The sequence below is a fragment of the Crocodylus siamensis genome, chromosome 9, assembly GCF_052110815.1.
Source record: "Crocodylus siamensis isolate JL-2025a chromosome 9, ASM5211081v1, whole genome shotgun sequence".
NCBI classification, from domain to species: Eukaryota; Metazoa; Chordata; order Crocodylia; family Crocodylidae; genus Crocodylus; species Crocodylus siamensis.
In genome coordinates, this window is record NC_143403.1 from 2,282,411 (window position 1) to 2,309,848 (window position 27,438).

General features: G+C 57.6%; 1 protein-coding gene across 1 annotated transcript in view; it reads right to left on the reverse strand.

The window, feature by feature from the left end:
- ACSF3 (acyl-CoA synthetase family member 3) overlaps positions 1-14,469 on the reverse strand; it is a 68,156-nt gene extending 53,687 nt beyond the window's left edge. The window contains exons 1-4 of the mRNA XM_090062678.1: positions 13,734-14,469; positions 12,315-12,470; positions 3,512-3,666; positions 3,099-3,244 (exon numbers count right to left, since the gene is read on the reverse strand). Coding sequence (XP_089918804.1) covers positions 3,099-3,244; positions 3,512-3,666; positions 12,315-12,470; positions 13,734-14,414 — 1,138 coding nt within the window. The 5' untranslated portion in view covers positions 14,415-14,469. The remainder of the gene's footprint in view (positions 1-3,098; positions 3,245-3,511; positions 3,667-12,314; positions 12,471-13,733) is intronic.
- Between the last annotated feature and the right edge of the window lie 12,969 nt (positions 14,470-27,438).

Genomic DNA, 27,438 nt, shown 5'->3' on the forward strand with positions numbered 1-27,438 from the left:
TCCAACCCGGAGGCTGGACTGCCAGCTCTGCAGTTCCCCAGCGTCTCTCCTTGGCTCCTCTGGATGAGGAGCCGTGTTTGAGATCGATGAGTAGCTCTTCTCCGGGCCCTGGCTGCTGTTCTGCTAGGAATATGCACTGAAGTGCAGAAAACTGGGCTGGAAGGGCTTGGTGAGGTCACTCGGGCCATCCTCCTGCCCCACGGCAGATCAGCTCTACCTGTTCCCAATTTGTCCGCTAGCTCGGTTTTCTGGAGTGCCAGCTGGTCAGTCCTGGAGCCTTCCCTGCCTTCAGCTGTGCTAATTATTCTCTCTTGTCTCTTCTGATGTTTCCCGTAGTCTCATTTCTTTTTCATCTCTGTCCCCTGGGAAACTTCTCTTGCATTCTGCCAGCTCTCCGAAACACGAAGGCAAGGCTCATCGCTCCCCGTCCGTGTCTGCCCGAGGTCCCAGGCTGCTCCCTACCCCACAGGCTCCTCGTAAGAAAGGCTCCCCTGTGCATGTGGAGCTATGGGGGCACGCTCGATCTTGTCCAGACACCAGGTCGAGCTCTGGCCGGGGAAGAAAGCATGCTCTCGAGGGAAAACAAAACCCATTTGCACTACTCGTTCTAATCCAAAACAATCAATTTGCAGATGCTGAGCTGGGGCTCGGACAGGCTCCATCTCCCACACATCCTGTGGAGCCCAGGGCAAGTTTTGATACCCTGTCATGAGAGGGCATCAAGATATGTGGCAAGGTGGTAGTAATTGGGTCTCAGAGAGGACTTTTAGCATGGGGACCAGGACTGGACACTGCATAAGGCAGGGATTCTCAACAAAGATATTGGGGTACCCAGCCTGCCTTGAAATACTTTGAAGGGTGCTGTGAGCTGGGAGGAGATAAGCACAGGCCAAGTCCCTGACTCGCTATTCCCCTGCCTGGCCCCTCTGCAAAAAAGGTAGGTACTCTAATAAATAAGTTAATCTCTGAAACAGAGTGCTGGTCAGCTCCCAAAAGTTACGGAGGGGCGTCTTGAGTCTGCCGAGGGGCGCCTTGAGTCTAAAATGATTGAGAGCCACCAGCACAGGGAAACCACAGCAGAGAAGCTGAGCTCTGGAGCGGCTCCTCGATGCCTTGTCCTGCTCGGCAGATGGAGCGCTGCATTCCTGACGAACCGAGGCGCTGGGTTGCATGTGCTATTTCCTTACCCTCGTGTGGCTGTTTCCTTTTCAAGTACGGGGAAATACAGACATCAAGGAGAGTTACAAAGACGAGCTACAAGAGGACAAAGGCTGGGAGGGAACAGAGAGGAAACAACGCACCGGGAAGCAAAGTTTGGCTGCTGACAGCCCGGCTCTGCTAGTTACCTTTGCTAGGCACCGATGCCAGGCAGAAGTAGGTCATCTGAGCTATATTTCCTTGGCATGAAAGCACTGCTAAAGCCGGCCACGCGGCACCACCGCAGACGGCTCCATCACATCTCTGCCTAAGGGGGAGGAGGGGGAAGACCTGGTTTGATGAACGTGGCAGCTCCTCACAGGCCTGTTTTCTAAATGTCCATGCAGGCACAGCAGGTCCCCAAAGCTGGGCAAATGAGACCGGAGCGGCGAGGTCAGAACAACCCCAGACAGGGATCGCAGCCAGACGCACCGGCGCTGCACTGCCCCGCACCCAGGTGCTCTCCACACCTGGGGGCAGGAGGTCTCAACACTGCTTCCAGCAGCAGCTCCGAAGCTGACATCCTCTGCCGTGTCTCTTGAAGTGAGGGGGATATTAGGGGCCTAAAAGTTTTCAAAGGAGCAAAAAGGCTTGCCTCAAAAGCAGGGCAAGCAGACCTCTTGCTTCAAGCACCCAACCCTGTTCCGCTTGCTGGGGTGGACTCGACTAAATCCCAGAGCTGGCTGCATCTTTAGTGGTGGGCTCAGGGGAGCAGCTCAGCTCCACGATTCGACACAAGGTGGAGCCCCTGGACCCAAGACAGTTTCCACTGCAGATCCTGGGCTGCGCTGGAGGCAGTGAAGAACCAGAACCGGCCTGTGACGGACCCTTTGCTGCGCCGGCGCAGAAGCAGCGGCCAGATTCTTCCACAGACCAGCGCACGCGCAGCACAGCATGTGCTGCCATCTCGATGCAGTGTGCCTCCTCCACCCCCTGCCATCAAGAAGGGATGGTGGGTTGGGGGATGCCTTTCTTATGGAGGGCACTGCAGGCAAAGTTTGCAGGCTAAGGGAGTGCTCCCAGGTTTAATGCTTCAACCCTCATTGGAGATGCAGTGCCCTTTGCACCTGTCTCCCACAGGGCCAATTCTCCCACTTTCCAGTGCACTGCTATAGGGTAAGGGTTCACCGAGAAGGTGGATATGGAAAGGCAGGAAAACTAAGGAACAGCCATACCAGCTTCCTTGCTATCATTGCGCTGCAGTACCGGAGCTCGCTGAGCCTTTGGGATCAACAAAGTGCCATGGAGAGGAGGCTGATCCAGCCTCCTGGAGAGAAAGACCCTGACCAGGCCTGGCAGCTGTCCAAGGAGATCAAAAGGAAAAACCAGGAGGGTCTGCTTCAAGCAAAATCCCAGCAGGCAGGCAGGATCCGACCCTCTTTCCCAGGCTCCAGTTGATAACTGCTCCATGCTGCATCCCAAGAGGAGCTGACTTAGCTCTACCTTTTCCTTCTGTACCGGGTAAATGCACTTACCTGTATCCCTGGACAGTCCTAACATGGTTAGCAAAATACATGCGACTGCGTCCCCATCAGTGCAAACATTCACTGCAGCCGAGAGAAGTCAGTGCTGGGCTGTAGACACGGGTACTTATTTATGATATGAAATGGAGGGATAATGCATGCTGCCAGCTCTTCCCACACAGCTCTGCAAATTCCCCATTACCCCCTTGCTTTTGCTCATACCTGACCCACAGCATCCCCTGCTATCCTAGGCCCGAGTTCCCCCGCTCAGTTCTGCTGCTGCCCTCTTGGTCCCAACTGGCAGCTGCTCTACCCCAGTCCTGAATTGTGGCACCTTTGGAAGCAGTCAAATGTGCTCTGTGATCAGAAGAGCAAAGAGTGCTTAATACCAAAGCAACCTCAAAGCCATTTCCCCCTCTAGGGAGAGGAGATTTGTACCTGGGACACGGACTCCGTGTAGGGGATTAGACAGGGCCATTCCAATCTCAGTCATCCCATATCTCTCCAGCAACGTGTGTCCTGTGATGCTCTTCCACTTCTCCAGGACAGGCACAGGCAGGGCTGCAGACCCCGAGACCATTAACCTGTGCAAGGGAACACCACAGGAGGGGATAACTCAGGGGGCCTTTGCTTCAGAGGGTGACTATTGTACTGCAAGAATGCTGGCCACTGGATTGAAGCAAGCATGGAAACGTGAGGGGCATACCCATGCCATCCTAATGTCCAACCTACCCTCCTGGCACGCTCTGCCTTCAGCTCTGGACAGAAGTGCTGAAAAGCAAAAGCATGCACACAGCAAACCTCTCCCAGCACCTCTTTGGCAGCCACGCACAAGATCATCTTGCAACTACCTGAAGTTATCCTGGCACAGGGCACGCACGAAGTCCCGGATGTGCGGCTGGGAGAAATGCCTGTCGTAGTGCTCCATCAGCTTGGAGTAAATGGTGGGCACGGCCATGAAGACGCTGATCCGCGAACCTTTGGGGTTTAAGAACTTCTCCCAAACCTGAAGGGAGAAAGAAAAGCCACCTAAACACAAGGGGCCAGAGAGAACAGACCTCCGTGCCCACAGCGCTGCCGTTAGCCCTCCGCAGATGCCTTTAGGAGAGGGCTCATGAACCTGCACTTCCCAAACCCTTTAGATCCTGTGCCACATTCATTAGTACGACACACAGGGACACCAAGGCGATGGAGGGGAGGACTTGCCTATAGTCATGGCATGTGGGATCTGCCATAAGCAGCATCAGCACATCAGTGCAGCTAGTAGGACAGTGCTGCCCAATGCTTCAGACAGATGCACCCATAGCAAGCCTGCCACCTTGGACCCAGCCCAGTTATTCAAGCAATTCTGGACCCCAACGCCATCTATCAGCATGAGCCCGGACTCTCTTTCCTTAACAGGGAATTGCACAGCTGTCTCTCTGGCAGTCCGCCTGCGTGAGATGACACCCAGAAACAACATGCTTGTGATTTGGGTGTGGCAGATGGTCTCCTTGAGCAGATGCAGCCCTGGGCCAAGCCCTGCAAAGCCACCAGCTTTTCAGTGCCCACAGGTCCCCTTCAGAGAGGAAACAGCCTACTGACCACTACAACGCAGATGCCTGAACCAGAGGCTGAAGGAAAAGCTCCTGGACTGGTGCGTAATGGGGGGATTGCTGGACTTGTAAATGAGACCTGACCCCGCTCTGGGAATTACCCTCTGCTGACAGCCCAGGGGCACAGGGCTCCTCCAGGTCCTCTGGACCTGCCACCGCTTTGAAATGCAGCTGCAATTCCTTGGGGGCAGAGGGTTTGGCCAGGGAAGGCTGATCCCAGCAGAAGCCAGGCCTGGAGCTCCCTTGAGGCACATTTCTCCTGGGAAAGCAGCACCAATGCAATGCAATGGTGTCAGTGCAATGCAAACGGTCCCGACCTTCAGAGGCTGGCCTGGTGGAGGGGAACGGGGACTGGGTGACAGCAAGGGTGCTGGGACTGGCTGGACCACACACCTGGGAGCATTCAGCAGCGATGGATAGGTAGCATAAGGGTTTACCCTGGCCAGCCTCCCCTACCACTGTGCCCTCTCCGCCACAGCTAAGCACCCCTCGGCCTGCAGACACAACCACTCCCGGCACAGCGAAGCGCCCGTGGCCTGCTCGGTGCCGCCAGCATGCTCCTGCCTTCCCTCCTGGGGGTTTCTTCGTGCCCTGCCGCTGACAAATGCATTCCCTAACAGCTCCTGACACAGCGAGCCGCCCCTCCCGCACACTCAGCTGTGCCGTGCGGCGGTGGGAGAGAAAACGTGCATTGATCGAGGGCGAACGAGCGCTTCTCCTTCACGCCGTCACCTGGGACGCTGGCGCTGCCTGCCCCTCACCCCCCGTCCTGTGCTTGGCAGCTCCTGCATTACTTTCTCCTCTGCTGAGCTCTTCCCTCCCCCTCTCTCTCTCTCACTTCACTGCCTCAAAACAAGTCAGAACAATTTGCGCACACACAGACCCGCGTTATTATTCTTAAGATAGCAGGATGCATCTAACACTGGGAGACGGGGCCTCTTCTCTCCCCACCCCAAGCTCAGGGACGGCACTGGGAAGGAAGAGGGAAATGCACAGGCACAAACCCATCGGGGCAGGGGGACCCAGGCTGCAACAGCAACCCCAGGAGAAAGCAGCAGCCTGGAAAAGGCACCGGGCCCCCCCTCCCACCTTGCACTCGAAGCCCGTGCTACGCTCCTCAGGGGAAGCGCTTTAAAAATATGTGTAGACGGAAAAAAGAAAACAAGACATGAAAATGCCTCGGAGCTGAGAGAAGGCAAACGCCAGCACGGGCTTCCCACTCAAAAGCAACACCAGATAGCAGCCAGCCCTTGCTCCTCGTCTCTAAACCAGTCTCAAATGACAGTGTTGCGCTCTGCCGTTATTGAATTTGAGAATAAACCTCTTCATCGGGAACCATCTCGCTAATGCGAGATTAAATCGGTCCCGCGCCTGCTTTCTGATCTCGGAGACGGGGTCTGTGTTTGCCGCATCGATCGCTAAAGGGCCCGTCGTGCCGCCCGCAAGGAGAGGACGCGGGCGTGCTTGCAGACTCCGGAAAGCCACTGGCGCTCGCTCGGACGGCCGAGAGCTGCTCTCTCGGTCTGGAGGCACCTCCGTGCCGGCTCGATGTTGCGTGGGGACACCCAAAGGAGCACGGCGGGGGGCACGCACGTGTCGCCCCCCCGGTCTGTCACCGACAGCTCCTTCCCGAGCGGGAACGAGAGACGGCAGCTTCTCTCCTAGCGGCTGCGCCTCCGACGGCTAGCTCAAACCCGGGTGCTCGCAGCAGGATGTTGAAAGGGAAACATTCCTCTCTTCAAAGGCCGCCTGGGCCCTCGGTGGCTCTGGCTCATGTTTGTTATAACCCCAAACTGCTTGTGCTCTGCACGACTCTGGTTTTAATCATTTATTCATCACTGCAGCTCGACGGCCCCTCTCCATTCCAGTTTGAAGCTTTTAAGCCCTGGCTCCGCTGCAGGCATGCTGAAAGGAGCAGGCGCGTGCTCGGGGACCTTGGAGCGTAAGTAAATATGACAGGCTCTGGGTCCATGTTTCATTCCCCCCCATGCACATCAAAAGGCATTACCGGGGAACAGATGCTGAGGGCAGACGCCGGAGCTGGGGAGAAGGGAAGGAAAGAGGGATCTTCTTCGCGCCGGGGCTGCGAGATGCGATCAAACAGAATCCATCCGCCGGCAACCTGCTCCTCCCACCCCAGCTTCTCCCCGAGCCCAAAATAAAATCGCCTCTCTGAAGCCACCAATTCATGGGTGAAAAGACAATTGCCTTTCTCCAGCCGACACAGGAGGGGAATACGCTTCCCCAGCAAGCTCGCTGCAGCAAACTAATTGGGAGCGACGCTTAGGCGCTCGCACGTTCCTGAGCAAGCTTTGCTTCTGTCACAAAATCAGAGGCTTGTCCGTGCCCACAAAAGCAATTTGGCCCGGCACAGGCAGGTGCAGCCCTGCATGCTTGCCTGCCGATGCACCTCTGGGCACGGCTATGGCAAAGGTGTCCTAGCAGCACGGGCTAACCGACCTGTGCTAGCTTAACCCAACTCGCAGAGGTAACAGAGGGAGCTCAGGCGTGCGTTAGTAAGCAGAGCACGTGCTTTTCAGGGAGGCTGGCTACGTACTATGGTTGCTAACACGCGCTGAAGGCCTCGCTGCTGTGTCTTCCCTGCCCTCGTCACCCCGGCTGGCTAGATTAAGTTAGCGCGGGCCTGCTAGCACCGTCAGCCCCACGGGTAATAACAGCCAAACCCTCCCATGCCATTGCTCCAAGGTGCAGACATGCTGGGCTCATGCTAGCTGTGCTTTTCCGCAGCAAAACCCCACTTCCTTAATCCTACTTGCCACCTCGGGCTTGGCTATGGGGTGAATTTACAGCCAGACGCAGGCCTGCAATAGTGCTGGTGATACCTGGCCAGCACAGCAGGAAGGACCTCGCGTGGGTACCTCATGCCCCCAACCCAATGATGCAGACAGGGTGAGGGCAGACACCGCTGATATCTCGGTGAAGCATTGCCCACGCACTATTCCCCCCATGTTGCAATAGCACATTTTTGCTGCGGTCTGCGAGCCGCTGACTGACCCTTTGCGGATCGCGCGGGCCACAGAAGAGGAACCACCGGATGTTGGATCCTTTCCCCACAAGCTGCTCAAACCGGAGCAAGAGCAACACGGGGCAAAGACAACCCGCTCTGGCTTGCACGTACTCAGAAGACGATGTGGAGCAACGTGGACTCAGCACTCACTTCCACACCCCAAGGCAGTCTCCGTGGCTCACGGCTGACAGACCAAGCTCCTGGCAGGAGGGACCACTTTTTGTTCTGCACCTGGACAGCGCTGAGCTCAGGGCACCCCTGTCCGTGCCTGGGGCTCGTGCGTGCAACCCTTACCCCCGAGAAGCAGGGCTACAGCGGCGCAAGGAAGCCGGTGCTACCACTCTCCGCACCGTTTTCTTTGTGGGGATAAAGAGAGAGTTTCACTGCTCACAGCTGTCAACGCTGCCATGATCCAGCTTTGGAAAGAAGAAGGGTCCCTCTAGAGCAATGAAAAACTGCCCGCACGCAGAGATGGCTGCTTCTATGACGCACCCAGCCCCACGGGCTCCGGGGGAACGGAGAGCAGCCTGAGCTGACATCCATGCGCATTCCCAGAGACGCGCACACCGAAGGCACTTAACTCGCCACATATGAGGAGCAGACGGTGATGCGGGGAACGAAGGGCCCATTTATAACCCGTTTATTAATAAATGATTAATAGATGCAGCGATATTCTTTAATAACTTCCAATAAAAGGAGGCTACAAAAAGCTTAAGTGAGACATCCCTACCAGATGGTGCTATAAAGTAAATTATAACATGTACAGTAGCGAGCGCAAAGTACTGGATGCCCTCGCTTCGTGATGAGAAGCCGATTTTATGCAGAAACTTTCATGCCCGGGGTGGCTCTCCATGCTTTAATGAGCCTCGTGGCCTCTGCGGCAGCTTGCGCGCTGCCCCAGACACTAGATGCTGCTAGGGTTGGAGAGGGCGTTGGGGTTGCGCCTTCGTGGGCAGCTCCCGCAGCCAGACACCATCCCCTTGGGGATACAGGCCAGGCTTGGGTTGCAGGGACCCGAACCCCTCCGAAGACAGGATGCTGCCGGCGCCGGCGAAACCAGACTCGCATCCGCATCTGCGCCAATCAGGGCAGGCCGCAAACGAGGCGAGTTAATAAACACCGTAACGATCAAGTATTTATTTTGTATAATGAAGTGTGAGCGATTAAAACCCAAACACACATCGGGCAGGCGGCTGCGGTTTCCCTTGAACCCCTGCCAGTATCACTCACGGCGAAATGTGTCTGCGGCAGGTTCTGGGACTTGTTGTGATCGGCGCGTCAAGTGTTTGCGCTGCCGTTCGGGTCCCGCTATATCGCACCGTCACGGACTGCCTTCTCAAGGTGCGATGGAGGGGAGGCGGGGGGGTGGGGGTGGCAGCAAAACTCCTCGTGCAAAATCCTCCACTGGCAGCCACTCTGCTGCTTCCCCGAAAGCTGATTTCGGTAGCAAAGGGTGTGCTGGAAACAGCTGGTGAAAATAGACTGGAACCGAAAGGCAGCTGGCATGAAACTCCACAAGAAAGCCTTATTTACCCTTGCGTGCTCCTTTTGTAGTGTCGATCAAACCGCTCCCCGCTCCCCGAGGAGCCCCTCGGAAAAGCAAAGGGAATAAATACATTTAAAAAAATAAAATAACCTAAGCCCGGGAAGACGACTGACGTCCTTCAGAGCCGAGAGGCACCTGAGAGCGCCCGGGGCGGCGCCGACTTGGGGCACGTCCCCCAGCGCTGTCCTCGTGTGCCCTTCGTTGTCAACTCCTGCTGCGCGCTTTGATCAGGGCCCGGGTCTGCCCTCCCCCTCCCCTGCCCCGGTAGACCCCATCCTTCAACGTCAGCTCATTGATTTGCAGATGTCGGGAGAGCGGCGCAGAAAAAACACACGGAGAGAAGGGACAATCAATCACCACGTGCCACCGGGGGGTGGCGAGGAGAGGGGGGAAGGCGCGCGGGGCTGGGGGCTGGCTTTGCTCCGAGACGAGGAGCATATTCTTCATCCCACCCACGCCTCCGTGCACTCCCCAGGCAAGAGGCCCCGAGGCCTGGCTTTCCGTGACAAGTCGGTGGAGTGCTTGGAAGAGATCAAGTGCTGCAAGCGAGCCGCAGGAGCCCGCACGTTACCCGGAGGCGAGCAGGATGAAGGCTGGCACCCAGGCAGGGGAGGATGGGATGACTTCAAAGATCCAGGAGAGTAATACCCAGCTGGGCTGGCTGAGCTCCTTTGAAACACTTCACATGCACACACTCTGCATTTGGATTTTAAATAGCTGAGCCGGCCAGTCCCAGCAGCCTCTCGGGGCTGTGCCCCACCTGGGTTCAGCTCCCAATGTCTGGCTCCTTGGGGCTGTGTAGGCCAACAGGCTCAGCCCCTTCAGCAGCAGTTCCTCTGGCTGGTCCAGGGGTGAGGAGGGGAAGAGGCTCTGGTGGAGGGTTTTTTCTGAGGAAGGCTCTCTACACGGTGAACAGGGGCACACGGAGCTCCCCGGGGCAGCGAGAACCACCCTGCTACCAAACGCAGCCATGTCCCGCATCGGCTCATGGCTATCACACCCCGCATGGCTCTATCGGGCCTGAGACAGCGAGACAGCACGGCACATTTTCAGTGCAACGTGGGGTGTGGGGGGGGGGGCTACAGGATTGCAAGACTCCTGGTTATGGATTTACACACCCACAAAGAGCAGCTTTCAGCGCCAGAAGGACCAATTCTTCACTGCGTGGCGATGCTTCCAGCCAAGAAAGAGACCACGTTCACTGGGAACCGAGAGCGAAGCTCCCGTCTCAGCTGCTCCAGCAGGAAGGCAGAGGCTCCTCTGAGCAAGGCAACATTTGGCCTTAAGCCTCTGGCACATCAGAGGTGGAAAGCCTCCGCTGACCCATGCACAGAGCTGGCAGAAGGCCAAAGGGCAGAGGGTGGCTGAGCTGCTCTCTGGACTGCTTTGCTTCTTCCATGCCTGGGATCTCTTGTATATATATTAACAACTTTTTGCAGCAGCGGGATGTCGGCTGCCGCGGTCCCCTTGCTTTACCTGTGGAAGGCTCAGGCATGATGTCAGGGTTGACGGCAGTTTTACTAAGAGATTAGGTTATGGATCTGTATGGGGCGGTTTGGGTAGGGAGGTCTCTTCCAGTCCTGCTTCTTCATGGTTCTAGGAGCCTCTTGTCACATCCCCATAGCACATGCTGCATCGATGAGACAGGGAGGGGCAGATGGAGCCATTGCTCTGGGTGGAGTTATGTTTTTTCCAGGCAGCTTGGCCTGACTCTCAGGCCATCACAGCTAGGAAAGAGCTGGCAGGAGCGGGAAGTGAGCAACCAGACACGGAGCCTGGGATTACAGTGGAAAGCCTTCCAGGATTTTGCAGTTTTACAGACAAGATGCAATTTCCATCCTGCTTTTAGCTCAGCTGGTAGAAATGCTTCTCCTTGGCTCTTCTAAAAGCCCTGGCACCTGCAGCCAGCCCAGAGGCGCTGGGAAGGGTGGGCACCGCAGAGCCAAATGTTCAGGCATCCTGTTTTCTCTCTCCTCCTCTCCACCCAGCTTGCTACAGTCGGGCCTACCTGCACTGTGCAAACAGCTACTATTAAGTGGGCACATGGCCTCTATGCTAGTCTAACATCCACTGGTATGGATTTATGGGGTAATTCCACAGTGGATGGGTCAAATTACTCTGGAGCAGGCATCTGGCTCTTCTGTCTGCTCTTTGTCGGTGCCAGCTGGTTCCACATCGTGTGTCCGGGCATGCTGATCACACGACTGCCTTTTCACCTGGTTGGGGTAACGTCCCGGGAAGAGGTGCTGACCAGAACTGTCTCCAAGCCAGTCACATGTGTACAAGTCACTCAGGAACCTGCAGGGACTGGCAAGAACTGAGCCCATCTCTTTGTTTGCCATGGGACTTTCTCCAAAGCCCGTCACCACAGTAGATGAATGAAAGCGTGGGCACGAGTGATCTCCTCCACCTCTTCCGGTCTATGTCAGGGGCTTTCCAAACAGGCAGCCCCAGGCCAGGGCAAAGGGGGTCGTGCGCCACACCAAAGCCATGCTGCCCTTCCACAGATACTTTGCTTCCTTTATGACTGCTGCATGCTGGCATTACTGTGGTACCAGGCAGACGCAGGCACTGGGCTCAGAGCTTCCTGCAGCGGAGGGGAAAAGCACCCTAACAATGTCCCTGCTTAAAAAGGGGGTTTGCCCACTGCCACTTTCTCTGAGAGATCATGAAACCTCTGAGCTTGCCAACTCCCAGGCATCGAGGACCCAGAATGGGGGGACTACAAATCACCACTTCTAGTCCTGATAAATTCATTAGCATCTCAAAGATGAAGAGCACTGTTGGTCTAAAACTGAGTGTTAGGATTAGTTTCACCTGCAGCCCCAGACACTGAGGCAGCACTACACCACGTGCAACAATGCCAGGCACAGAGTGCGGACACACAACGTGGTTATATCTGCGTGCATGTACCAGTCCACCCTGCTACCATACGCTGCTCCCCTGTCTGCTTCCAACTGTGGTGTGATGGTGGTGTATAAAGCCAGCATAAGTCACACCAGGATAAATGCTCCACGAGGCCAAGCCATGAGTACGAGTGCACTTAATACACAGAGGATGGTACAGGAAAGGCTCTCCTGAATATGGCAATATAGGACAGTGACCAGGGGGGCTCAAGGTAATGTCCTGATGATGTGCTTGGGGATAAATGTTTTCATCTATAGCCAGAAAATGAGCACAATTATTCCCCATGTGTGCGCGTGGTCTTAGTGAGTGGAGGAGCATAGCCCTCACTGGGTAGCATAAGTCCCTTGGCTTCACTCAGGGGCACGGTGATATTATGGATCATAAGCCATGTCCTAAACAAGCTCAAACCTCCAAGAGAACCTGCTGTGCCCCACACCTCACCTTCCACTCCACGTGTTTTTAAGCCACAGACACACTGCCAGGAGCAAAACTAGCTGCAACTGCACGAGGACCCTCTCCAAGCTTGCCCCGATTCGAACGCACGGGGCTAGATCTCACAGGCAGTCCCCCAGGCCTACCGTCTGCGCGCTGAACTCGGGCAGCATGACGCACGTCGCTCCTACCCAGAGTGGGCACAGAAGCTTGTTGATCACCCCGTGCAAGTGGTGCAAAGGTAGCACGTGCAGGATAACGTCGTCCTTCGTCCACTCCCATTTGCTGACCAGCCCGGTGACCTGCAGGGAAATAAATCTGGCGTGAACTTGACCCAACAGACAGAGCTCCCATGACAGTGTCCTGCAGAACCGGGGACCCCCGCTCAGCCCCTGGCTCTGCCGTGACTAATGTACCCGGGTCGGTGTCTGGGCCTGGAACGTGAGCGTCTCCAACAAACAGCAGCGCTGGCACAGGCACCGCTGATCTCTCAGCTCCGCTGCTGACAGCATTGATTATGCTGCTGACAGAAGGAAGCTGCCCTGCGCTGGCTCTTTCAGATCCATAAGGAATAGTGACGGGGGACAGGAAATCAATGCGCCATAAATGGAGAAGCAAAGTAAACCCCACGCTGGGGACGGAGCCGGCATCCCAAGCTTACTGGGCTTTATGTCGAAGACACCAGCTATTCTGGAGCAGCAGGCACATGGGGCTGGCTTTACAGAGGAGTCACTTCCAGCCTGCCTATGAACCAAAGGCACCTGTGCCGTGGCATCGTGTCCCATCACTCCCAGGCCCCCTCTGCCTGTCTGTGCAGAGCAGGCTTCAGGAAGGCAGCGTATCCAGCAGTGCTCTGCTGCCATCGTTTAGCCTGCCTTTCACCAGATCAGAGCTGTTGGGACCCCAAATTTCCACCCCCCATGATAGTAGAGCCCTGGGTGCATCTAGCCAGGTCCTCACAGCTCTCTCATCCCCAGAGCATGCAGCCAGCTAGAACCACTTGGGCCCTACACCTCATTGTGAAAGCGCAGTGCATTTCCCTCGTCTTAATGGGGTGATTTGATCAGTCGCAGGCAGCAATCCCAAGCTGCCGAGGTGGAGAGCAGGCTCCTTCAGCCTTCTCATCCTTTTTGGCTCAGAGAGCTAATGGATTTTTTTGCCTTGGGGATAGATAGCTAAATAATGCACAGGCTTGACATAAGCGTGGGCTGCATCGCGTTCGGCTTCAGCGAGGGGTTAGATGTTTTCACTCATCCCGCAGAAAGGCGAGCCGGGGCAGGGAGAGGAACCCTTTGTGGGGATCCCGATGATCTCTGGGAAGCCAGACCACGAGACCCTCCGCCCAGCCTGCTACAAGTGCAACAGCTGATGTGAAGCAGGGCTTTCATCCTAGGGCACCTGCTGCATGGCTCTGGGATGGGGCTGAGCTTTCAAGGAGCCCAATGAGAGACCCAGTGCTTCTTTGTACAGCTTGAAAACCAAGGCCTCTCACAGATACTAAACCCACCAGCTGCTTTGAAAACCATGATGCATGTTGCCCAGCTGGGGTGGAGAGTGGCACTCACCACAGCCTGTATGTTCTGGTGGGTGCTGAGGACGCCTTTTGGGCGGCCCGTGGTCCCACTGGTGTAGATGATCATGGCTCCTCTGTCTTTCCACTCTGGACTGGGACTTGCTAGCGGGACCTCCTCCACTGCCGCCTGACTGGCCGTGCCCCAGCTCCCGGAGGGCGGGAGGGGCAGGAGCGGTATTCCCAGCCTCTCCGCGCTGGGCACGACCTTCCCCACGTACTCCTCCGCCGCCACGAGAAGCGCGCTCTGCGAGTCCTCCAGGACGTACTCCAGCTCCGACGCCGGGTGCTTCCGAAAGAGGGGCACGGCGATGGCGCCACTCATCCAGGCAGCCCACTGGGCGACCACGTAGGAGGCATCGTTGGGGCACAGGAACGAGACCCGCTCTTCCTTCAGGTCTCTGCTACGACATCCCAGCACCTTGCAGATCTGCTGGGACAGGCGGAGGCTCTGCATGTAGAGGTCCCTATAGGTGTGCTCGCCATGCTGGTCGATGATGGCCACTTTCTCGCCGAAAGCCAGAGCTCTGGCGAAGACAGGCGCGACCCTGCCGATGCCGACTGAGCTCATTGGGCGCAGACCTCTCCCACAGGATGCCCGGCGCCACAGGTCCGTGGAGCACCCGGCGCCAACTGTGGGTATCCCGGGCAAGGCGCCGACCCAGCCAGCTGGCATGGGGGAGCAGCAAGGTCCCTGCCATTCTGCGTGGTTGTGTGGTCGACCTGCCACTCTGCAGAAGAGAAATCACCCGAGCAAATCAGTGCCTATGCAGAGCCACAAAATGCTCCCACCAAGGAAAACGCCTTGCCTCCATGGACTGGCTACCCCTTCCCAACCCTGCTCCAACGCTAGCACAGCATCCCCTCCCCAGAGAGGCTCAAGATCATAATTTGACTGATACCACCCGTGCTAACAACAGGCCAGGACCTACTGGAGATAATCAGCATGAGGTAGAGCACCGCGTGCAGCCAGAGGCTGCCCAGCCAGGTGCGGCAGAGCTGGGAAGAGACCCCAGGCCCAGGGTACTGCCTATGTGACACGACTTCATTAGAAACCATTACAACGTCATTAAGCAGCCACCACGGGCTGGTTTTTGCAGCCCGCGCACACGCAACGGTTGACTTGGAGGATTTCTTACCAGGCCACTGAGCACCGCTGACGTGCACAAAAGTGAATAACTAACAGCACTGGCGAGAGCCAGGCAACGTGCCAGCAGGCTCTCAATCGCCTCCTGACCACACTAGGGCAGCTTCTTGACCCAGGGAGGGAAGTCCCAGCCTCCCCTGAACCACGTGCAAGAGCCCTGTTAACCAGTCCAAGGTGGAAAACCTGTCCCCAGGGAACTGGGATGAGACGATGGTCTCCCCTGCGCAAGGCTGTCCAGGAAGGTGGGGGCTGGCATGAGAGCAATGCACCCGGATGCTTCTGCTAAGGCCGCACAAAGGCATCACTGTCCATTAAGCCACGAGAGGAGGTCCAGGAAAGGGCACCTGTGGTTTCTTGGCCATGGAAACAAGCACGAGGAATTTTACACGTTACTAATCAGCTGCTTGAGGGCTCGTGTTTTTGGGGTTTTTTTAAAGCAACACATTTGCTACCATAAGAGCTGCCGCTTGCAATTCCTCAATGCGACAGGTGGAAGATAATGAAAGCAACGTGTTTGTATGCAAAATAGACACGGCGTGCTTAGGGATAATTAAACCGTCCCTTGGCTTCAGACACAGGGAGGCGGTGGGATATTGGGGAGGAAGAAAGGGAGCAGCTAGAGAGAAGAGCTGGAGTGGCCGTGTGTGAGGGCTGCGAGACAGAAAATCTCCCACACCTGGGCCTAAAACAAAGGAAAGATGTTGCTTATTGAATCCCATGCCCTGATCCACTCAAGGAATCAAGCCAGGAGCAGAGAGAAGAAAAACAGGGAACAGGCTGCAGCAGGGCAGGAGGGAGAGGACTTTCCAACCCTGCAGAATGGTGCTATTATGGACTGAAATATTAAAGATTAACTCAGCAAGCGGAGTATCCCCGGGCGACCTCAGACACGCCAACGCCCAAAATGCACTGGTGCTTCCCTTCCCCAGAAGACAGTGGGACAGCGCACTCGGTGGGCCTTCATCCCGCCTGCTTTTGTACAACTTCTTAAACAAAAAACAAAAAAACCTGTTACTGCAGCAGGTGAAGTCCAGCTCAGCTTAGCCTCCCGGAGGGCGAAAGAGCAGGAAGCAAGCAGCAGCTGGAAAGGCTGCTTGCAGAAGAGCCAAACGCTCAGCTGTAAACCCTGCTTAGCATCGGGGTTATGCCCCTTGCCATAAGCAGGTCTCGTTTTCGGCTGGGTTGGGCTGGCTGCCTTGTCCCCACTCTTGTCCCCCTCTTTCTGCCCGCCTTGCCCGCACCCCTTCCGATGTCTCGAATAAAAACCCTGCCGCCACGCTCTATTTTTGCGCGCCGCCCTCCAATTTCTGTTTCTGCAAAGAAGCCTCCAATGCAGCGCGGAAACAGCTGGGGCGGTTGCTTCTTAAACCAAGAAGTTTAACTTGGAAACTGCACGTACACACACATGAGCCACCCCAATGGAAAGAACCCCCCCCCACCCCGCAGGTGATGACAGTGAGCATGACATCTTTCCACTGCTTGCATTTCCCTTCGCAGGCTGGAGAGAGAGAAGAAAAAATAAAAGACAGACACCGCCGATTGTTAGCAAACCCAAAATCACCTTTGTCGAGCGAGCGGCCTTAAGGCCAGACTGCCAGTGAGCGTGGAGAGATGTTAACAGAGGTGTTAATTGGCAGCGACTGCGCCTTCCCGTGTCACGCGGAAGGGCGCAATGTTCCAGGCCGGTACGGTTAAGTACACGCAGCGCGCCTGGCTTTCCCTGCACGGCTCAGAGAGCCAGGTGTTAGCCGGCACTTTGGAACGGCGGCTTCCAGGAACCGCATTATCCTCTTTTCACCACAGCGCCAGTCCAGACTTAATGGAACAAGAAGCAAGAGCCGCTTTAACTGGTCCAGCGCATTTATGGGCTCTGGAGAACCGGCGCTGCATTATGGAAGTGCTGGGCCACAAAGAGGGGCAGCTCCCTGGACGCCACCGGTTGTTCGGGGGGCGGTGGGGGGGTTTAAGCAAGTCACCCAAATCCATTTTGTGACCGGCAGGCAGCTGTCTGGGCTCAAGTCTTGGTGCTGGGCAGGGATTCGGGTCTTTAAAGAACAATCCTACTCTGTTACCACCATGGTCGCCTCAACGCTGCTCCAGCACGAGTCTCGCTGGGGAGCTGAGCTGGGCACGGTAATGACGGGCTACTGCAGAATTCAAATCCTACAAATACAGACATAACGGGGGGGCGGGAAGGAAACAGAACCAAATCACTTCTGTCTGGAGCAGAAAAAGGGGTATAGGACCAATGAAGGGATGGAAGGAGTTAAGAGCCTCCCGTCCAGCCCCTGAACCCCGGCCCCCATGTTGCGCTCAATCAAACCGATGTTTCTCAAGGGTGGGGGCACAGGACTCGCCCTCACTTCTCTCCACTTGTGAGCTAAAAACAGAAAGCGATCTCCAAATGCCGAGCGAGCCGTGCGACAACGCGCAGCAGTGACAGGTGAGACAGACCCATCAGCGTCGCTCCGTTTTGCAAGACACTAATAGCCCCGTATCGCTCACACGACAGCAGCAGGAAGACAAAGGCAAGGGGCGGGGTACTAATCCTGCCTGGAAAGCAGCAGGGATTTGGAAGTAGAAACCTGCCACTTGTTTCAAACGATGTTGCTTTGCAGCTTTTGGGGGTGAAGACACTGGCTGGGTCAGAATGACATTAAAATAATGGGCAGATCATCTCCCGGCTACCTCTGCCTTCCCTACAGACGCCACCGTGTTATGGACCATCCCCGCCGCCTTCTTGCACCTGTACGCTATGCAGCACAGCAAGCCTCCTCTTCCTGAAGAAGCAATAAAGAGCCCAGGCTGTGCGACTCGAAGCCATGCAAACCTCCCGATACCATCAACCAGGCCGGGCAGGAGAGCTCTGCTGGGAAACAAGCCTGCGCCGGCCCCTGACAAGGGCGGACGGCAGGGCAGATTTGCACCACACACGTTCAAATGAAAGCTGGATAGAAACCAGCTATAAAGTTGTTAGGGGTGTGCCATGTTGGTCTCTAAGGACAGGGACAGACAAGGTTCTTTGGGTAAATCCGATCTCTTTTATTAGACCAACTCAACTATTTCCAACTACTTGAGCTGGTCTAATAAAAGAGATCGGATTCACCCAAAGAACCTTGTCTGCCTATATAGCCGTTACGCATTTCCAGGTACTAACTCAGTAGTCAGTTGGCTCTTTTGAGACCCGAACAGACATTTTTATGGCGTGATAATTACTTCTCATGCGTGGCCAGCCTACATTTATTGCGTGATTCGCCCATTAAGTAAGAGATCGATACTTTGCACGGGTAGCTGTTCTAAAAGTATGACACGATTCATCACTCAATTGTGCCATACATGTAACGTGTAGCCGGAGCCACAGACTAGATGAAGCATAGGCGTAAGCAGCAGCTAGGGCAGCATCATTAGCTGCCACCAGCAGCATCTCTAGTCAGGCAGGGCTGATGGAGTCCATGGCTCATTATCATCTACCTGATCCCCTCCAAACTCTTCATTCAGCTGGTGTTAACGAACCTCTTCTTTTTCATGGTCTTGATGCTCCACCCATTCAGCTAACCTTCATTCTGCAATGCCTGTCCCCGCAGCTCCTGCTTCCCAACCCTCCTTGCAATGGGTTGCTGTACGGTTTTTGTGTCCATCTGAAACTGAACCACTCAGCCGTAGCCCCCTCACATATGAGTCAAGCTTCGAGTTTCTTTTTAACTGGGGAAAAAGAGGCGTTGTTTCATAGGGGATGATGCACCTCAACATCTGCACCCTCCTTTCCAAAATCCTAGATCCTACAGAAAGAGAGAGCTCGTACAGAGACGCGGGGCTGGAAGGGAGCTCCAGAGGTCCCAGCTAGCCCAGCCCCTGCCAGAGGCCGTGCGAACCAGCCCAGAGAAACCATCATCGAACCCCGCGGTGAAACAACCATCAGCCCTGACACAACACAGGACATCACACCCGAACCTGCCACCGGGGAAACAGTGGCAGCCAACGCCCTGCGTCTGTAAAAGGCTGTTGCTGCACACTCAGGAGATCCCACGTAGCGGCGTGCCCCCGCTGCCGAGGACGGCAACCCCCACCCCAGTCCGTATCGATGTGACCATGGGGTAAAATCCCTTCTTGGCCCCAAGTAGGGTGTCGGTCTGACCCCAAGCAGAGAAGCAAGACCTCCAGCTTTAGTCCCAGCAGGAGCATCGGCACAGCCCCATCCCCATCCTGCGCCTCTGGGAGAGGCTAATACCCAGACCCGTGTAGCAGAAAGAGGGGACCCCGACGGCCCAGAAGCCTGGAAATTGAGCAGCGCCCGGGCAGGGCTACGCCGAGGTCACCCCCCAGCGCCCGGCTGCCTGCTCTTCCACCCCGCCGGCATTGATCCTGCTCCGCCAGGGAAGCCCCATTGCCCCGCGCCCCCTGCTGCATCCACCCCTGCCCCCTCCTCTACTCTCCTGCCCCCCACAACCGCTCCTCTACCTCCCCAGGACCCCTCCTCTGCCCCCCCAAGCCCCTTCTCACCCCCCAGGCAGCTGCAGCCCCCCAGGACCCTTCCTCTAGCCTCCTGTCGCCCCAAAACCCCTCCTCTGCCCCCCGAACCCTTCTTCTACCTGCCACCCCCCAAAAATACCCTCCTCTACCCTCCAGGATTCCTCCTCTACCCCATGCCCTCCCAAAACCCCTCCTCTACCCCCCCAGGACCACTCCTCTACCCCTTGCACCCCCAAAGCCCCTCCTCTACCCCTTCCCCCCCAAAAAAAACCCCCCTCCTCTACCCTCCAGGACCCCTCCTCTACCCCCTGCCCCCCTAAAGACCCGTCTCTATCCCCCAGTAACCCCCTCTGCCCCCTGCCCCACCCTCTGCCCCCCAGGCCCCGCCCCGCGGGGGGCGCAGAGCGCAGGCCCCGCCCCCCGGCTGCCAGGGCTGGGGGGCCCCGTGCCCCGCGCGGGGCGCTGCCCGGCCGGACCCACCTGCGCAGGCGCGTGCGGGGCAGGTGCGGGGCAGGACCGAGCCGGCCCCCAACCGCCGCCGCACGGTCCGGCCGGAAGTGGGTCCCGCGGAAACCGGCGCCGCCCCGGGGGTTCCGGGGGCCACGCGTGTCCCTGGGGGGTTCCCAGCGTGGGGGGCAGCAGCCAGCCGCCCTGCAAGGCACCCCTATTGAGAGGGGGTCTGTGGTGGGGTCACACCTACGCGGGCACACTATTGGGGGGGTTGATGAGTCACACCCACGTGGGGTACCCCTATTTGGGAGGGGTCTTTGGTGGGGTCACACCCATGTGAGATACCTCTGTCTGGGGGGTCTCTAGTGGGGTCACACCCACGTAGGGTATCCCTATTTGGGGGGTCTCTGGTGGGGTCGCACCCACGTGGGGAACCTTATGGGGGGTCTTTGGTGGGGTCACACCCAAGTGGGATACCCCTATTTGGGAGGTCTCTGGTGGGGTCGCACCCATGTGGGGAAACCTATGGGGGGTCTTTGGTGGGGTCACACCCAAGTGGGATACCCCTATTTGGGGGGTCTTTGGTGGGGTCACACCCAAGTGGGATACCCCTATTTGGGGGGTCTCTGGTGGGGTCGCACCCATGTGGGGAACCCTATGGGGGGTCTTTGGTGGGGTCACACCCACATGGGCACCCCTATTTGGGGTGTCTCTGGTGGGGTCCCACGCCCGGGGGTGATGTCGCAGCATTGGCCATGCCAGGCACCCCTGTCCCTGGGGTCCCAGGTGAGGCCCCCATCCCTGCCTCGCCGGGATCCCCCAGCTCAGGTTGCAGCCGGCCCAGGACGTGCCCCCAGCAAGGGCGCAGGGACAGAGCCCCCCGCGCTGTCATGGCCAGCCGCAGGGCGAGGGGGCCGCCACGTCCATCCCGGGCATCTCACCCCAGCCCGTCACCCCCAGCTCCCAGCCGGGGCAGACGCTGGCACCGGAGTAACCCAGCACTCAGCTTTCAAGCTGCAGCATCGGATCTGGAGGTCGTAGCCGTCTCCTATCCCCGCAGCCGCGGGTTAAACAGAGACACGCGGGTTAAACAGGTGTCAAGCAGCAGAAGGAACCGCCCCAGTACAAAACCTAGCGCAAAGGCCGTGCGAAGGAGACGGGGAACATGGGAAACCGACCTGCTGAGCGCGAGGTCGATGGCTTTGTGCCTCGGTGAAGGTGCAACACGACAGCAAGCACAGCTCTGCTCAGCGGCCGTCTGAGAGCGCCGGGGAGGCAAAGCCTCCCTGCTGATTCTTGCAGCTGCTCCTGCTCGCCAGCTTCATCCCCCACCTGCTCCAAAGCACCCAGCTTTCACCCGAATCCCTCAAATGGGGAGGCTGGGCCCGATGGTCTGCGAAGTCCCTTCCAGCCCCTAACAGTTTATGAATCTATCTATGAAATGCCAGAAACTCAATCCTGTTCTTTCTCCAGGCAGGAAAACGGTCCCCGCAAGCAGCCCGCAAGGGTACAGGCACCCGGGGAGGAGACAGGTATGTCTGCCCAACTGAATCACCCTGATGCTTACACTAAACGGAAAAATCAAGGCTCCAGCTGGCCACCTCTTCTTGCATCTCACCTTGGAAATCCCAGTCTCTCGGCTGCTGCTCCATTCCCACCCAGCGCGGTTGCTTTTCTGGCACGACGGACCTTTGCACCGTTCACTAGACATCGTGGAGGCCAGAAGTATAACAGGGGTCATAGAAGGGGGAACTAACCCATCAGGGCTGTGAAATGTAGCAGGCAGGGTGGTCAGCACAAGCTCAGGACATCCCTAAAGCCCTGACTGCTCGGGATGGGGAGAGTCTGGCAGGGGACAGGCCACATTCCTCTTGCCCGGTTTCTTATACTCTTCTTTAGTACCTGCTGTTTGCCCCGGTCAGCAACAAGGTGCTGGGACCCTTTATTATGACCCAGTACAGCCGTGCTGAGGTTTGTCCTGTCTGTGCAGGAGCCAAGGCTTTCTCAGGGGCTGCCCATGGCTATGGCATAAGTTGCTGTAGCAATTGGGGTCGTTTTGCCACTGGCTCCTAGCCTGCCAGGGGCTGAGCACAGTGCCTTGACCTTGCCCCCTCCAACAGCAGCTGCAAGAAGCAGAAGCAGCCAGAGCAAATTATTTTATTTTATTTTATAATATAGTTCATGTTCCAGATCAAATCGGCCAAATCAGTTCCAAATCATATCCATTGAGCAGGCAGAACTCAATCCCATGGTTTGGCACTGTGACCAGTGAGCATCCTCCATCCCAGACCTCTCACCCTGGGGCTTTGGATGCTCCCAAATCCATTGGCAGGCATCCTACGTACAGGCTCAAGCCCGGAGGTCTTGGGGTTCGGACGCCCCCGATACGACAGGCAAGCACTCTCCATTCCAGGCTCTTTAGTCCAGGACTTCAGCTATGCCCTACACTCGATCTTGACCCACAAGAGGCCGAGAAGCAGCCAGAGCAGGTAATGACACCTCAGGGATGGACAGCAGAGGGGCTGGCTGGAGAGCCTGGGTGAGAGGAACAGACTGGGGAAGCCCAGGGCCTCTGGCCACGCAGGGGATCTTCTGCTCCTCTCCATCCCCCTGGCACATCCACCCCGTCCTCCACCCCATGCCCCATGCATGTTGATAGCAAGCTCTTTGGGGCAGGCAGCCATCTGCTCCCCGGTGTTTGTGCAGCACCCATGGGCCCCCCTGCCTGGTTGGCTTGTGGGCACTATTGTTCTGAACTCAACCGAGAGCAACACGTGGCACGGGGCAGTGTCTGTGTGGGTTTAAAATTCCAGAATAAACCACTTGGCCATGCGCACGTCTCCCTCGGGAGAGGGTGAGAGTGCAAGCACGTGACAGCTGTGCTGGAAGGCACTCCGAAGCGCTGGGATGCAGGCCCTACGAGACCCTAGGGAGGACAGAAGAGGCTGTGCCGTGGCTTACGCATACACACACACATACCCACACACCCATATGCACGCACACATGCACACCCACATTCACAATCTCACATTCATTCTGGTCACTGCAGGCAATACAGACTCCGAAATGCACCTGACGGCACCATCTCACAGCCATGACTTCATCGGGAGAGAGAAGCCGCGTGAGCCCAAGTTGCAGCAAATATTTACTCCTTTTTAATGCAGGAGCTCTGTGGATCTGAGCAACTGCTGCCCAGGAGTAGCAGGGGGTCAGGGGTCTGGAGCCTGGCCTGCATTTCTTGCTCACTCCTTAGCTCCATGTCCTGAATTGCCCAAAGTCAAACTGAGTTAAGTCCTGCAAAAGGCACTTCAAAAACAACAAAAGGCTCTTCAGTGATGCTAATGAAATGATGGGGAGGAAAGAAGTGGAGCCACTTTGCAGCAAGGATGGTGCAGAAATCAAGCAGGCTCCAGACGCAGCCCAAACACCTGACGGATGACTTCTGTTTTCGATGAAGCTGATAATGCTGATTGTGGGGTAGAGCAGGATCGCCAGTGAGAATGCAGTGTGGAAATGGGCATTAAGGTGGGCAGTGTGGAAATGGCTGCTAACACCTCCAAGGGGTGGGCAAAACTGACAGAGCGCCACACCTTCAGCTCAGGGAGAACAGATGATCTCCCCAACGCTGAAAGCCCAGGCACAAAATGAAGCATCTGGGAGCAGGGAGTTTTAACTGAGCTGCAGGTTGTAGCCCGTTGTGTTAAGTTTGAGTCCTTTTAGCTTGCATGCGAGTAGCTTTAATAGACCTTTAGTTACCTTAACTTGAACTTAGGCCATGTTAGCATAAAGGAGGCTAGGGGAACTAGTGCAAAAGGAAATGAGCCACAGGGGAGAGAAACTTGATGATGGGTTCAGGTCAGCGTGCTCTCCATCAGGGGAGGGATCTCCAGTGGCGACGGGGACGTCTCGACTCCACGGCATCGGCCCTGGGGAGGCCTCATCTGGACAGTGCCGGATGCCCACGGTCAGGGAGGACGATTCAGGCATGCAGGAGAGGAGGGGGAGTTGCTCAGCACCGTGCACGGGCAGCCTGCACCTGCCCTGGGCTGGCATCTCTGCAGGTGGAGCGCCGTGCATCCCAGGGCTGCTGCCGTACAGGGAGGAAAGGCTGCACTCATGCTTCCTTCCTAGTGACCCCAAGGGACCGCACCTTTCACTCCATTAAACCAGGCTGGAAATTTGCCTGGCAGCACGCTTGCTGGGAAAGGAGCTCGCTGCTTTCTACCCCACCTCGGCACTTCCAGCACACGGCCTCGTACTGGCACCGCTTCAATAGCACCAAGCGGGAAGATGGACGCGTCGACGTTAGTGTCCTCTCGCAAGCAAACATCCAGGGGATGATCGTCCGACATCTATTCTCCCGGGCCGGCCACGTCATGCAAATGTCTGGCTCCAGACTCACAAAGCAAGTTGTTTTCTCCCACCTCGGTCAAGGAGGCGGGCAGAGAAAATGCTCCAAGGACGTCCTCGAGGTCAACTTGACAAAATGCAACATCAACTCATGGGAAAGCATCCCCCAGGAGCAAGATCTGCTGCAGGGATCTCAGTACTTTGAAACCTCAGGACAGCCACAGGAGATGGCAAAGCAGGAGGGGCAGAAACAGCGTGTCACGGACCGAATCGAGGCCCTGAAGCTACCCACCCCGCACGGACACACGTGCCTGAGTTGCAACAGAGTCTGTCGATCCCGGATCGGGCTCATCAGCCACCTTTGGACCCTTGGGTAGGACCGTCGAGGGCATTCCCGGCATGCAGCTTGCTCGATTGCTTTGGAGATGTCCGAGCCTGCTTGTCAGATGTGCTGAGCTGTGGTTGAAATGAAAAGGAGGGGAATAGCGCCTCTGGGACTCAGACCCTAGCTATCGAGCGGCGGTGACCCCAAACAGGAGGACCACTTTGGAAGCTGCACCTGAATGGCCCGCAGCAAGCCCAGGTGCTGAGGCCCAGCACTTGGATGGTAGCGGCATCCACGGTCTGTCCTCCGGACAGGGGTGGGAGCAGCTGGGCCAGGGCTTTCCCAGCATGGTGCAAAAGCACAGGGCACCTGCAGGTCTCACACGGCGCCACGTGGCTCTCCAGCCTCTCCACTTTTGTACCACAGCTCAGTTGATCCCTCGCTGCACCAGCTGCAAAGAAGACCTCGCCCGGGGGGAAACCTCATTGCAGCTGCATGGCCAGGGCTGTGCAGGGAAGCCCGAAGAGCAGGTCCGAGAGCTGCCGCCTGCATCTCGACGCGCTGCGGAGGGGGTGGAGAAGAGCTGCGACAGAGGGTCTGGGGGCTGCGGGGAGAGGCAGAGTCGTGCAGCCCAAGGAGAGAACAGGGGGTGGCATTTAAGCCCCACGTCTGGGAGAAAACGCCAGGGCGGGGTGGCCTTGCTGAGAAGGAGAACTGGAATCTGAAACCAGACACATTCAAATGAGGACCGTGGCGGAGAGCCCGCGTCGAGATGACGCTCTCCTGGGGAAGGGGGGTGGTTCTCACACTCCTGCTGTCCTCTCCACGATGGGCCCACGGGGGAGGCAGGCGTCTGGGCTCCGTGCGGGAGAAGCGGGAGGGTGTTTCTGACCTGCTTCACGTGGGAGGCTTGTCGAGCGCGTGCCATGGCGCTTGCTGGCCCCAAAGCTCACAATAACTCAGAGGGTGCCTGTGTGAAGCGCTCCCCGTGCCAGAAGGACGAGCACAATTCAGTGCCTGTCGTGGCTCGCAGGGGCAGGGTGGTGTAATTGTCTCTGATATGTTCTTTATCGGAGGTCTATATTGAGCAGATTCTTTTTGGTGTTGGGTGGTGGAACCGGAGCGTGCTCCATCCACTCCATGCACTGACCTGGTATTGCAGTGCTTCCAGGACCGGTGCAAAAAACCAGGGGGAAAAAAAAAAAAGTTCGTTCCTCCCCAAAACAGGGGGCTTGTCTCCCCACCTCACTCAGCACCGAGACCACTCAGAGATGCCCCCCGCAGCAGCACCAAGCCGCCAGCCACGCTGCAAAGCTCCTCAAGCCACGCGGGCCGTCCCCCAGCAGCCACGCGGAGCCCCAGATGCAGCGCAGATGGCCGCGTGGCGCTTGGGGGTGCCGTGGCCTGGGCTCTGGACCCGGCGCGAGGCATTCAGAGCGGAGGAGGAGGGCAGGCGGAGGCCGGCTGGAAAGAAACCAAGTTGCCAGCTGCGCGGAGCGCGTCGGCAGCCGCAGGCCGGTGACGGAGGAGCGGGGCCTGGCATCGCAACGCGCGTGCAGAGCGAGGCAGCCCGCGCACAGCTGCTTGCCGAGCTGGCAGATGCGCCCGACGTGCCGTGTGTGTGCAAACAGAGGCCGCGGCTCCCGAGTGCGGGGCCTTGCCAACTCCGTCCTCATCCCCCCGTCGGGCAAGGGGGCCAGGCCAGCCACGCTTCCCCCTCGCCAAGGGGGGTTCATTTCCCCTCTTATCCCCCTTGCTGGAGCATTCGCCCCGCCACTCGCCCCCTGTACTGACCCAGAGATGCCATTGGCGTTGCGCTCCTTCGATCCCCGCCCCTGGCTCCGGGGAGCTCAGCACGGGCCTCCTGCCATGTGCAGGGGTGATGTCTTCTACTTGACCTGGCCCCTGAGCCATCCTTGCACCCAGGACCGTGTGCAAGCCACTGCCCAGCGCCAGCGCCTGGGGGATCTCCGGGCCTCCCGGGGACCTGAATGCAGGGCTCTGCTCAGCCCTGCATCGGACAGGTGACCGGTACGGGCGAGGACGCTTCTCCAGGAGACATTTCCCTCCTTTGCTACTTTACACGCGCCGCGCCACCGGCATGTGTGCACACGCGTGCACATGCCTGCATGCACACCGACCCCCTTGCAAGACAAAGGTAAAATTAGCTTGGCGAGGAATAATGCCGCGATGCGTTTGTCACCGGGGAGACATAACATTTCAATCACACGTCGCCGGCGTCAGCGGGAGCTGCCAAAGCCCCGAGCGCCTCTTCTGCATCGCTTGGCACTGAATATTGAGGAGCTGGCGCGCTGGCTTTTCCTGCCCCGGTCCAGGCGGCCGCAAAACGCAGCGAGCTCTGGAAGCAGCTTCCACCGAACCAGCCTGGGGTTTGAGGCTCTGCATCTTCCTGTTGCAGAAACGCCTTCCCGTGGTCTCAGGCTGGCAGGCCTGGCAATAGGGCATGGGGGCAATCAGGAGGTATAGGTCCATGCGATCGCCTCTGTGACCCACCGTGGGCTGCAGGGAGCCCAGTGCCCTGTTGAAAGAGTCCGTGCCCTGGATGGAGAGAGCGGAGGCAGAGCCCAGGCCCCGAAAGCAAGGCTAGAGAGGGGCTGGGATCTCAGGTCTTCCAGCCTGCTGGCCACAGGCCTGTGGTCCCTCTCTCTGCTCAGGTTTGCCCCCCCTTGCCCATCCAGACCCTCCTGCTCTGCAGCCCGTGCCCAGCTCAGCCCCCTGCGCGTCGCCCCCAGGACCGTTCCCAGCCCCTCGGCCACGAGCGGGACCGCTCCCCAGCCCCGGCCTCGGTCCTCCGCCCCCGCTTTCCCCTGGGGGCGGGGAGTTGGGTGGGGGGCAGCTGTGCCCGCGGGTGCTGCCTCTGCCTTGCGGGCCCCTCTGCCCACGCCCGGCAAGAGGCAGCCCATTGCTGCAGGCCGGCCCGGGCCGCGCGTGGGAGGT